Raw genomic sequence first — 12870 nt, forward strand, 5'->3', positions numbered from 1 at the left:
CACTATCACCCACTAATAAATGTTTTAAAGGCCAAGTTAATAGTGAAAAGCAGAAAAAAGATTTCTTCAGTATTGCCACATTGGAGAGAGAGAGATCCAGTGGCCCAGTCCTGTCTTCATTCCATAGTCTTGATCCTGATGTGAGGGTAAGATTTAAAAGGCAAAAAACTGGGCGGTGGTGGCGCACGCCTTTAATCCCAGCACTTGGGAGACAGAGGCAGGCGGATCTCTGTGAGTTCGAGACCAGCCTGGTCTACAAGAGCTAGTCCTCCAGGACAGGCTCCAAAGAAACCCTGTCTCCAAAAACAAAAGCAAAACAGGCAGGAGATGTACCTTAACTAAGCAGTCTGCCAAAGGTGCGCTCCCCACATTTGCCTCTGACAAGTCCCTGCTCCTGTTTCCCCTAGCTTTAGTCTTCCACAGGTGGAATTAAGATAGACGTGGTTTGTCATGTATTGCTTTCCCACCTTATTACTGATAATCTTAGTTCTGGGATTATTTTTTAAGAATTAAGTGAGATAGGCATGTCAAGAGTTTTGGCTCAGCTTTTAGTGAGGTTCCTTTGTGCATTTGTCTTGGGTGTGGCTTCTGTCCTAGGTGCTATGCATATTTCAGATTTCTGGTATCTGTGACATCAAGACCTTGCAGCGGGTATCTCCAGAAGTCAAACCCTTCTTTTGGCCAAGCCAGGCCTGACTTTGCAGTTGTTTACACTGTTCCTTTGCTGACTGTGATGAGGTGGCGGGTGGAGGGTGAGGCGGAGCAGTTCATTGAACTGTGTATTACTACGTCATTCCTCGGTTCTGGAAAGAAACCGTAAGCACAGCCGGGAGCAGGCCTTTTGTGCACTAGCCATCTGATTTGGTATCTTTTCATTTCGTGTGTGCATGTGTTTGTCAACTTTCTGTTTCTATGACAAAATATTCAGAAAACCTAAAACATGAAAAGATTTATTTTGGCTCACAATTTCAGACATTCTGTCTAGGGTCCCTAACATCCTAACAGAAGAAAGGGTCAGGAACCTACTCCTTCTACATAAGTCCTCTTTTATACCTCCTGTTTTCGCTGTGTTTTAACCTGTGTAAGTGTTTGCCCACTTGTATGTCTGCACCAAGTGCTTAGAAGAGGGTGTTGGATCCTGTTGAACTGGACTTAAATGTGGTTTTAAGCTAGCTCATGGGTGCTGGGAACTGGACTCAGGTTTTCTACGGGAGCAGCAGTTGCTCTTACCACTGAGCCCTCTCTCCATCCTTCATTTCCTGGATTGTAAAAGACTTCAGAGTTCCTATCACCTCCCAAAGAGCCCATCAAATCATGAACCTGCCAAGAGGTCAGCTTCTCTAGGAGGCAGCAGGTGACCTTTGGGAAGATTTCAGTTCTGAGCCACAATAGTGATGTTGTATTAATAGTTGGATTAGTTTTGTTGCTCTATACTAATGGGAACATTTTGGTTTGTGTCCTTTCATGGTGTATTTCTGATATATATATATATATACACATACATGTATACATGTATATTTATACATGAATTACTGAGTCATAGAGTAGACATATATCCCAAGAATTTACAAAAAAAAAAAAGGTGTTTTTTTTTAGTTTCCCAAAGTGGATTTTTATTGTTGTTTTGTTTTTGAGGCAAGGCCTCAATGTATCACCCTGGCTGCTCTGAAACTCTATATAGATCAGGCTGTCCCTAAACTCAAATTCACCTATCTCTGCTTCCCAACTGCTAGGGTTAAAGGGCCATCATGCCTAAATGCTGACCAGTTTAAATGCCATTTATCTTAAAGTTAGATCATTGGAGGATTATATAAGTTTTGATGGAACAGTAATTTGTTACAAATCACTCAATGATATTCCTATTTTATTTAAATGAGTACTTGCTGAATATTACAATTTACTTGAGTCTTTGCTTTATATTTCAGAGGCATTTGCATGACTTCGTCATAGAAAGCTGGGAGAAGTTAGAAGATTATTTCTGACAATTGTGTGTTGCGTCATCCATTAAAAAGAATATATATTGAAAGTAAGTGTTGAGATTTTCCTTAAACATTTGTATGGATTCAAGTACATTCACTAATTTTTACCAGAAGGTAAAAAAGTACAAATCCAATTTTATTTTTCTCTTGAGCAAGTCCTTAATGTATGTTTGCTCACTCCTTCCCCCAAGTACTGGGGATTGAATCTAGAGCCACAAACATAGCTGTGCAAGTGAGTACCCCTGTGACCCATAACCCCAGCCTTTTTGCAGCTTGAGATAGCATCTTTGAACTCAGTCTGCCTGACAGGCCTTGAACTTGGTGATCCTCTTTCCTCAGACTCTTGAATAGTTAGGATTATGTCTTTATATTACCCAGCCTGGCTTCTTTGTTCTTTGCTTATGTCTACCTTGTATTCAATTTAAATTGGTTTATTTTAGTAGCACAGCCAAAGCAGTACAAAATAGTGACACTGGCAATATGTTGTGAATTATACTCCACATAATCATTACACAATAATTTCTGCCTGTTTTATAATTTTGTTTCTGAGTCAGGGTCTTGGTCTGTGTAGCCCTGGATAACCTGGAATGTGTTGTGTAGACCAGGCTGTACTGGAACTCAGCAGAAATCCTTTTGTCTCCCCCTCCCAAATGCTGAAGTTCAAGGCCATCACTCAGCTATCTCTTCTCCCTGCCTCCCTCCTGAGGTCTTTGCAAAGCTAATTTTTATTCAAAGTATAAGTAAGGGAGAAAGCAGACTCCTTGCAACAGGAAGGGATCCAGAGCCAGAGTCCCTTTTTCATCTTATATACGTGGTTTATTTACTCTAAATACCTGTAGTGATATTTTATTTATGGTTTAATAAATAAAGCTTGCCTGAAAATCAGAAGGTAAAGCAAGCCATCAGAGGCCAGGCAGTGGTGTCACACACCTTTGATTCCAAGATTTGGGAGACAGAGGCAGATGGATCTCTGTGAGTTCAAGGCCACCCTGGGCCACACAAGATCAATGCAGAGTTGCTAATCACCAGCTGATATTGAATTACTATTGGCACTATAAAATTATCACTAAGCTTCAAAATTGACTTCTCAATTATTTTCCTGCCAGTAGCCCTTTTTGTCACCACATGATATATATACTCAGACCCACCCCTAAATCGATTTATCAAATACTTCTATTCCTTATTAATATAATTAATTATTCTTACTTCAGACAATTCCAACTTTTCATTGGCTGAGAAGGTGTAGGTATTATATCCTTCTTACTAATGGTATGGTTGAGCCAACACAAACACAGCAGCCTTAGAAGCCTTTCTTTATAACCGCGTCAGAGACATGTGCTTCATCCTAGCAATAGCCTGATTCTGTTTAAATTCCCGCTCCTGAGAACTATAACAAATCTTCATAATAGACAACCCAAACATTTTGCCACTAATAGGAGTCCTGATCGTAGCCACAGGTAAACAGCACAATTCAGACTCCGCCCATGACTCCCATCAGCCATAGAAGGACCAACCCTGTCTCCGCACTCCTCCACTCAAGCACCATAGTTGTGGCAGGTATTTTCCTAATGATCCGATTCCACCCGATTACCTCTAACAACAGCACGTTCTACTAAGCATTTAATAACGCTGAGTAATCTCAATAATAATAAATACCCATAAATAAAGTTCAGCCAGAAACAGAAACCACTATTACTCATGCAGAACAACTATACAAGGCAGCTACCCCAACACCACCCTCACTCTTTAATCCCAACCCATCACCATCATAAACCATCCACCCACCTAAACTATTGAAATCCAACACCATATGCAACCCCTCGTAATAATTAGTTACAAGAAGTATACCCTCCTCCATAAAAATACTCATTAATAAAACTCTGAGAAACACTATTCTCAGAAATAAACTTAGGTCCACATACTTCCATGACAAGTACTTTACCAACTGAGCTAGGTCTCTAGCTCCTGATTTTTTTATTTTATGTAAGTGAAATGACACACTTGATAAAATCTATCATCACTCCCTCAAATGCTGCTTTTGCATATTTATCCCTCTATCCCTGGTAACCCCTCATTCCAGTCCATTTTATCAGTGTCTTTTGATTATTCAATATTGAGTTATTCAGTTCAAATCCTTGCAAAGCCCTTTCTCCCCGAATCTCAAGACTTGGTCCTCTAACTTCTAGTGGTTCCTTAAGACTCTTTGCACCATTGGTTGCAGATTACTGTGTTTATTTTTTACCCCATCTGAATTTTAAAGACATTTCATTTAGATATTTGTTCACACCTGTTGTGCTTTGTTCGAAGTAAGTCCCTTTTTTTTTTTTTTTTTTTTTGGTTTTTCAAACTAAGGTTTCTCTGTGGCCTTGCTTGTCCTAGCTCAATGACATTTCTTTTGTGGATAAAGTCAATCTTGTTGGGAATTAAACACAGGCAATTTAGTATATTTTATGTAGATACTGCTTATTATGGTTTAATGAATTTCACCCAGGGAAATTGGGGCCTGATATTTAGGAAAAGTTATGAATGCTTACAAGTACGGACCTACCAGCCAGGTGGAGGCAGCACACACCTTTAGTCCCGGCTCTTGAAAGGCAGAAGCAGACAGATCTCTGATGAGTTTGATACCACCTGGTCCACAGTGAGTTCTAGGATTGCCAGGATTGTGTGAAGAGTCCCAGTTTAAACTGTGAGTGTGCGGCAGGTGTTTTGAAACAAGGACTGAACTCAGTGGAGGCGGGGACTGATTATATCTTACACCCCATCAGAGCCATGCCATCCTATGTCACAAGGCAGAAGACCCGGAAAACTTTCTCATGGGTTGGCAGGCCATTGCTGGATCGAAAACAGTACTATCAAATCTACAAGTAAGTGATGAAGCTCTTCGGTGGGACTGCAAAATGTCACTTTTCAGGCTAAACCGTTAAGCTTGTATTTAAACTGTTCTACTCAATAAAGACTGAGGTTTGAGGGACGATAGAAATGAATTTTTAAGAAAGTTTTGTGTGATTATAAAAATATCTGATGTGGCTGGTTAGTAAAATTTGAGGTGTACCATAATGTCTTCTACTTAAAGTGGATTCTTTGAAGCTTAAAAGATAAGAGATGTTGGTACTATGTCCCTCCCAACTTGTTTCTGCGTGCATGTGTAGTGTGTGTGTGTGTGTGTGTGTGTGTGTGTGTGTGTGTGTGTGTGTGCGCATATATACTGGGCAGGCGTGTATGCTCTTTGGATGTCTGAGATTAATGTTGAGTGCTTCTTCAGTTGCTCTGTGCTTTATTTATTGCAGTGTTTTTATTCTTTGGGAATATCTTAGCTGCTGTGTGTTTTGAACATTCATCATCCTCCCTCCTCCCATCGCCACTCCCATCGCATCCCTTTCTACCTCAATTTGAGATTTCTTTTCTTTTTCCTTTACCAAATGAGTTAAGATTAAGTTTGCGATGTTCCACTGGTCTTGGTCTGCCCTGTAGGGACCACATTATTATTAAAGTAAACGGACTCTCTCCCTCTCCCAGCAGCTGTCAGATGCCTATCGCTTTCTAGCTACTGATGGGTTTTTTGTTTTGTTTTGTTTTTGTTGTTGCCCACCTCTCTCTCCTCTATGCCTGGCTGGAGCTTGTAAAGGTCTTGTGCGTTCTGTCAAAATCGCTGTGAGTTCGTACATGCAGCTGCCCTGTATCTAAAAAATGCTTTATCCTTGATGTGTTGACAACCACCTTTGGCTCCTCATCCATGGAGCTCCCAGAATCTTAGGAGACCCTCAGTTTTATTATTGGTGCAGTTTTTGTTGTTGTTTCTTTAGTTTTTCTTGCTGTACCTAGAACTCACCGATTCCAGCTCATCTAGCTAGTGAGCTTGCCCTGCGGATTCCTCGTTCTGTTTCCCAAGTGCTGTACTTCAGGTGGTTCTACACTTATCTGGCTTTTTACATGAGTGCTGGGAAGCTGAACTCTAACCCTTGTGCTTACTCATTCAGCAAGTGCTCCATCCACTGAGCCTTCTCCCCATTCCTTAGCAGTTTTGATATTTTTGGGTAGCATTCCAGCCTCCCGAATCCTTTATTGTTCTTTGCCAATAGCATATAGGCATTTAAGGCATCTAAAGTAGTCATTTATGCTAAAACAATTCATTACCCATTTTGTGTACTTTGACTGGATACATTGTTTTCCCAGTAAGATAATTGGAGAACTTAGAGAAGTCATTTAGAGGAATTTCCAGTTGAAGAATTTTTAAAACTTTATTTTTATTTTATGTGCATTGGTGTTTTTCCTGCCCACTGAGCCCTTAAGAATGTTTTTGAGCTTGGAAGAAAAAAAAAGATTAAAAAAAGAAAAGAAAAAAAGATTGCTCCATGGTTATCGGCACTAGCTAATCTTTACAGAGGGAGGATTCAGGTTTGATTTTCTCACTTATAGTGTGGCTCACAACTGTCCCAGGGGATCCAGTGCCCTCTTCTGGCCTCCATGAGCACTGCACAGGCAAGCATGCCTACACATAAAATAAAGAATTAAATCTCAAAAGAGGTAGCTGAACAGGAAATGTCCTTTAAAAGAATGTTGTCTTTTGTGCCAAATCCTCAAAATCTACTCCCACTTTAACGATCATGTTTCTTTTTTGCTTTCTAGAGAAATATGTGTGAAAGATAATGATTGTTCCACTGAAATTCACATCAAGGTTGGACAGTTTGTGTTGATTAAAGGAAATTATAATACAAAGCCTTATATCGCTAAACTGACTGAATTATTTGAAGATGGTGAGTTTGGGCCTGAAATGGAAGCCTTCCCTTACTGGGCACGATTGCAGAGTATGCAGGAGGGGAGGATGCTGAGTTCTCTGTTCACAGGCACTCACAGAGCACCGTGGACCACATACACTCAGCAGCACAGGTGTGGGGAAATGAAATCAGCTCAAGAATTTAGCCTTTCCATTGTTTTTAGAAGTGCAGGATTAGGGGGTGGAGAGTTTAAGAAGGCAGGAGGAAAACTGGTGATTTGCACTGCTGGGTGTTATTCATTTTTTTACTCTTCCACTCTCTTCTCCTTGGGGGCCCACCACCCAGCTCCCAAATGCATACACACACAGAAACTTACTCTCCTTTATGAATGCCTGCCTTAGCATTTTTCTAGCCAGCTTTTGTTTCTTTTTCTTCCTTCCTTTCTCTCTCTCTGTTTCTTTTTTTTTTATTAAATTTATTTAGCTTTATTTTATGTGGATTGGTGTGAAGGTGTCAGATGCCGTAGAATTGGAGTATTTTAAGCTGCCGTGTGGGTGCAGGGAATTGAACCCAGGTCCTCTGGAAGAAGTGCCAGTGCTCTTATCTGCTGAGCCGTCTCTCCAGCCTCGTAGCCAGCTTTTCTTAAATTATCCCGTCTACCTTTTGCCTCTGGGCTTTTACCTTTCTCTATTCTATATACCTTTCTTCTTACTCATGGCTTGCTGGGTAGCTGGGTAGCTGACCCCTGATAGCCTCTCTCTTTTCTTGTTCCCTATCTTCTCCCAAGATTTCTCCTCCTATTTATTCTCCCTGTCTGTCAGCCCCACCTGTCCTCCCCCTGCCTAACTATTGGCCTTTCAGCTCTTTATTACACCAATCAGGTGTTTTAGACAAGCAGAGAAACACAGCTTTACAGAGTTAAACAAATACAACATAAAAGAACACAACACATCTTTGCATCATTTAACATATATTCCACAGCATAAATGAATAACACATATTAAAATAATATTCCATAACAGCTGGGTCCACATTTTCTGAGTTCAGATACGGGGAAGTTACTCTGAGAGTTTACAAGTACGATTTCTTTACATATCTCTATCCCCAAACTGGCCTTGAACTCTATTAAACTCAGAATGCTCCTGTCCTTGTCTCCCAAGTGCTGGAATTACAAATATGAACCACCATTCCTTTTAAGTCATTAATTTGTAAAATTTTTCCATTGGTAAATTAAGTGCCTATGATTATAATAACTTGTTTTTCTTCCCTTTGGAAATTCCTTTTTATACTGATGAACACTATTAAGAGTAGAACACTGCAGGGCTGGAGAGATGGCTCAGCGGTTAAGAGCATTGCCTGTTCTTCCAAAGGTCCTGAGTTCAATTCCCAGCAACCACATGGTGGCTCACAACCATCGGAAATGAAATCTGGTGCCCTCTTCTGGCCTGCAGGCAGACACAGACAGAATATTGTATACATAATAAATAAATAAATAAATAAAATATTTTTTTTTAGAAAAAGAGTAGAACACCGGGACTGGAAAGGTGGCTCGGCACTTAGAAGCACTCACTGTTTCAGAGGACCCAGGGCTAGTTCATAGGACCTACTGTCTTTAACTCCAGGTCCAGAGAAGCTAATGCCCCTTCCTGGCCTCCGTGGATACTGCACACAAATAGAGCGCAGACATATATGCAAAACGAAACACTCACGCATAAAACAAAAATAAAATATTTTTATAAAAAGTGGAGCGCCATAAAGAACATATTTGGAGTCATTTTGCTGCTGATTGGTCCTTTGATCATTGTCAAATTATATAAGGTTCTTGAAACTTGGTTTCTTGGCCTATAAAGGGGATAGGTATAGTACCTGCTTGTAGACTTATGGGGGGATTATATTTGTATTGTGTAGTCTTTGGCATGAGGCAATATTCAGTGGTGCATTGTTCATTAGTTCACCTTCCTATTTTAATCTCCACTTCCCACCCGATCCTCTAGGATCTCAATTTCCTTCCAAGAAATGTGCTCGAGTGCAGTGGTTTGTCCGATTTTCTGAGATCCCTATCTCTAAAAGGCATTTATTAGGCCGGAAGCCTGCTGCCCAGGAGATATTCTGGTATGACTATTCTGACTTTGATAACAATGTTTATGTGGAGACCATCATCGGCCCTGTTCAGGTAGGTGGCCTTAAGTCTTGTTCTAAACAGCTCTCGCTGCATGACCTCAGAAATATTACTGATTCTAATTTGAATTATTCTCTTATCTTTTCTGGCTGTTTGCCCTATCCCACAGATACTGAGAGCATAGAGTGTGTGTTCTTGGCCTTCTGGAGGAAGTAACATTTGAGTTATGACCTGAAAGAAGAGCAGGAGTTAGAAAATGTGTCTTGGTGAAAAATCATATATAGCTATGATTATGACAGGCACAAAGCATTGTTAGGTTGGGTGTGTTTTGTAAAATGTGGACTTTGCTTTGAATAACTTTGAAAAAGTGCCCATTGCTAAAGGCAACCTTGTACAGTGGTATATTATTTGTGTTTTAATAAATGAAGCTGGCCTGAAGATCAGTGCAAAGCTGCTACGCTAGTCAGCCATACAGGCCAGGCAGTGGTAGCACACACCTTTAATCCCAGCACTGGAGAGGAGTATAAAATGGGAGGAGACAGGCCTGGGGCTTAGTGGAGGCAGGATAGCTCATTTTTAGTCTGAAGTAGAGGCTGGCTGCTTTGCTTTTCTGATCTTCAGCTTGAACCCCAACATTTGTCTCTGAGCTTTTATTATTTGTGCTACCTCATGTGTTAGAGAATTTTTGTTTTGAGGAACTAAGCTGTTGAAGTAGACAACATTTTGAAAACTTGTGTGTGTGTGTGTGCAGGCTTCTTGTTTCTAGTGCTGCTTTTATAGTAGGATTAGACTCTCCTGTGTGAAGTCTGGCTTTGGGTGATTGGGGAACTGGTTTAGCAATTGGCCAGAGAGACTGGTCTCACCTGGCTACAGTCATTCATGTTATTTATTGTTAATGAAGGTGGGAAAGGTGGATGTAGAAGTTGAAGCAGCAGAGCAGGTGAATTTGGAAGGTGTGCTCGTTAGCTTCTACAACTTGATGAGAGTCTTTATGAAATACCTTTGACAAACTGGCCTGTAGGCAAGTCTATGGGGGCATTTTATTAATGATGGATGTGGGAGGGCCCAGTCCACAGTGTATGGTGCCCTCTCCTGCGTGGCATAAGAAAGCAAGGGCAGCAAGCCAGTAAAGAGCGTTGTTCCATGGCCTCTGCTTTAGTTCCTGTCTCCAGTTCCCTCCGTGATGGATGGTGAGCAGGGCTGTCGGCTGTAAAGTGGAATAATTAACCCTTTCCTCCTTGAGTTAATTTTGGCCGATGTGATTTATCATAGCAACAGGAAATAACTAGAACAGAAGGGCAGGAGAGAAGGGGTACCTGGGAAGATCACACTATAAGCAGAACTCTTACTAAAGCCAAGTTCTGCTAGTGATGGTTGGCCATTTAGGGAATGCTGAGCACTCTGGAAGTGAGCTTAGAAGACATTGAAAAACAGTTTGGGTCATCTTGCAGCTGTGTCGCTAACTGTTCAACATGTTGAAGTTTTAGGGAGTTTTAGGGAGGGGGGTGGAGAAGCCAAGGCAGAGGATCATTCATTCTCTGGGTTCAATCACTAGCACTATACAAACCAGCTATGGAGGTCCATCTCTGTACTTCCAATACTTAGGAAGTAGAGTGAGGAGGATCAGAAGTTACAGGAGACCCTGTGCAAATAAAGTAAAGCCGATGGAGGGGGGCGACAAGATTAATTTGCTGGGTGTGTTGACACATATCTTTAATCCCAGCACACAGGAGATGCCAATGGAGCTCTGAGTTTGAGGCCAATCTGATCTATATAGGAGGATAGTTGGGACTACACAAAGAGACGCCGGTTCGAAAAACAAAAAAACAACAACAAAAAAAAGACAAAATAAGAGGGGGTGATTTCCATTTCACTGACTCCCTCCTCAAATTATTCATGACTTTGTAAATGCTCAGTTTCTCAGTTAATGTCTTTCTCTTTAGATATAAAAGATTGCGTTTCATATAAAGATGTGAGCTTAAGTAGTTTCATTGCAGCCGTGTTTTTTCTTGGCTGTATAGTCTCGTTTATTGCACTTCCAAAATTTAGGTCGTGGCTTTAGCCCCAGGTGAAGTGCTCCCTATGGATCAGATGAGTGAGGAGACACTGTTTGTGAAACTATCCTGGAATACAAAGAATTTCGAGCCACTGCCACTAGAAGTACTTTCAGCTTTGAAGAAGCTAGAGGATAGCCCTGAGTGCCAAAAGCCTAAGTCACGTCACTCTACCTCCAAATCTTGCCAGACACCTGCTCCTCCCGTGTCCCCCAATGCAAAGAAATTGCTCGAATTTGATGGTAAGTATAGTTGTAAAGTAGTTTTCAGTGTGCTGTGATCCTTTGTGATATACCAGTTCTTCCTTCCCCAACGCCTGCTGCACAGTGATGTCCTTGCTGTCTATGGTTGGCTTTTCTGGGATATCATATCATTGGAATCACAGTCTGGCCTTTTTGTCTGGCTCTCTTTTCTTGCTTTCATTCATTTGGGAGTCATTCCTGTTATTATCCTATTGGTGATTTGATCCTCTATATGCAGTGCTCTATTGTATCAATAGCTACAGTTTATTAATTCCCAGTAGGTGACATCTGGGTGTTTCTAGTTGTTCATGATTGTGAATAAAGCCACATAGACATTAGATGGCTCTTGAAACCCTGTCTGTGTCTGTCTCTCATAAGTATGACTGAAGTTGGCTCATCTGTGCTTTAAGACTGTAGGCATTCCTGCCTGCTATCTCCTGAGTTAGAAGAGCAGCATGTCCATGGATAAGTACCAAGGTTGAGTCTCATTCACCTTTTGTTTCTTGTTAGGACCTAATATAATCCTTGCCTTTTTAATAGTTCAGCTGTATCTATGAAGGGCTGTGAACCCCGGTACCCATAGTCTTGGCAAGAGTAGAACAGATCTACATGTAATGATTTCTCCTCTATCTTGCCAGATATAATCTGGGTTTAGGGGGAAAAAAAAAACAGGAAAAATTTGGGTCTGGTGTCACTCGGTATTGTACTATAAATTTCTTCAAAGGCCATTGCACTGGAAGTGTTTACCCTGCAGTGTTGCCTTGGGGAAGCTAACTGAGAAGTCAGATTCTAAATCCTGCAGATGGAGCTCGGCGGTGGAGCACATGCTTAGCAAGGGCCTGGGTTCAGTCCTCGGGACTGAAATGGGAAAACAAAAGTCATGTCTGTTTCTAAATAGGAAAGTCATGAAGTTTAGGAAAAAAGAGGCCACCTGGCCTAGAGGAAGACAATATGGACATTATCAAAGTATGAGTAACTTCCGTTGTGTAACTTCAGTTACAGTATGAGATCGGGGGTTCAAGTCTAACATCCCACATTGTCTCTTTAGGCTTAGGTTTTCCCAGGAAGCCTAACATGAGGCTATCACAGAAGATCTCGTGTGACTCCTTGGAGCCTCAAAAAAATTCTAAACGAAAAACAGCCTCCTCTGAGACAGCCTTACCACCTAAAAGGTCTCAGCCTGGTGAAATCAAGACCTCCTCAGCTTTGAAAACTCTAAGAAAAAATGGACAGGCTCCTTCCATTTGTGCCAAACAGAGCATGACTCTGAGAGCCCAAGGCCCAGCTGAGGTGACCACCAAGATTAATGTGGAGGGGGCCCTTATCCCTGTCAGGAACAGGGTGAGGTCTTGCGTGGTGCCTACCGTGATTTTGACACCAGAGCACATTAGGAGGTAAGCAGGGGTATTGCCCCCTTGCACAGACCAGCTTGAGATACTTCGTGTGATGAGAATTGGGTGTCGTGGAGGGAAACTGTCGAGCTGTGGCTGCCTGACCAGACCGAGAGTCTGAGGATCTTTTTCAAATAGAGATTTCTGAGCCTGGATTTAGTAAATTAGGCTCCACGTCTTGGGCCCAGGTATCTGTATTGTGCAATTCTCTTTGAAGTTGGCCTTGGCTTTTTTTTTTTTAATGCCTGTAATCTGGAGGCTAAGGCAGGATTGGTATGTATTGAGTTCTGATCTACATAGTAACACTATCTCCAAAAAGACATTCTTTTCTCTTCAGATGTCACTTGGGAATATCGATATTTATGTC

The 12870-nt window shown here is 41.4% G+C and overlaps 1 protein-coding gene across 2 annotated transcripts in view; it reads left to right on the plus strand.

Annotated features, from left to right (window-relative positions):
• Nucleotides 1–12870, plus strand: part of Orc1 (origin recognition complex subunit 1) — a 30758-nt gene that overhangs the window by 1721 nt on the left and 16167 nt on the right. For both annotated transcript variants that reach the window (XM_075946862.1, XM_075946863.1), the window contains exons 2-7: nucleotides 1926–2026; nucleotides 4748–4846; nucleotides 6609–6736; nucleotides 8692–8870; nucleotides 10866–11112; nucleotides 12161–12506. In XM_075946862.1, coding sequence (XP_075802977.1) covers nucleotides 4752–4846; nucleotides 6609–6736; nucleotides 8692–8870; nucleotides 10866–11112; nucleotides 12161–12506 — 995 coding nt within the window. In that variant the 5' untranslated portion in view covers nucleotides 1926–2026; nucleotides 4748–4751. The remainder of the gene's footprint in view (nucleotides 1–1925; nucleotides 2027–4747; nucleotides 4847–6608; nucleotides 6737–8691; nucleotides 8871–10865; nucleotides 11113–12160; nucleotides 12507–12870) is intronic.

This window comes from Microtus pennsylvanicus, chromosome 13 (assembly GCF_037038515.1).
Source record: "Microtus pennsylvanicus isolate mMicPen1 chromosome 13, mMicPen1.hap1, whole genome shotgun sequence".
Classification (NCBI taxonomy): domain Eukaryota; kingdom Metazoa; phylum Chordata; class Mammalia; order Rodentia; family Cricetidae; genus Microtus; species Microtus pennsylvanicus.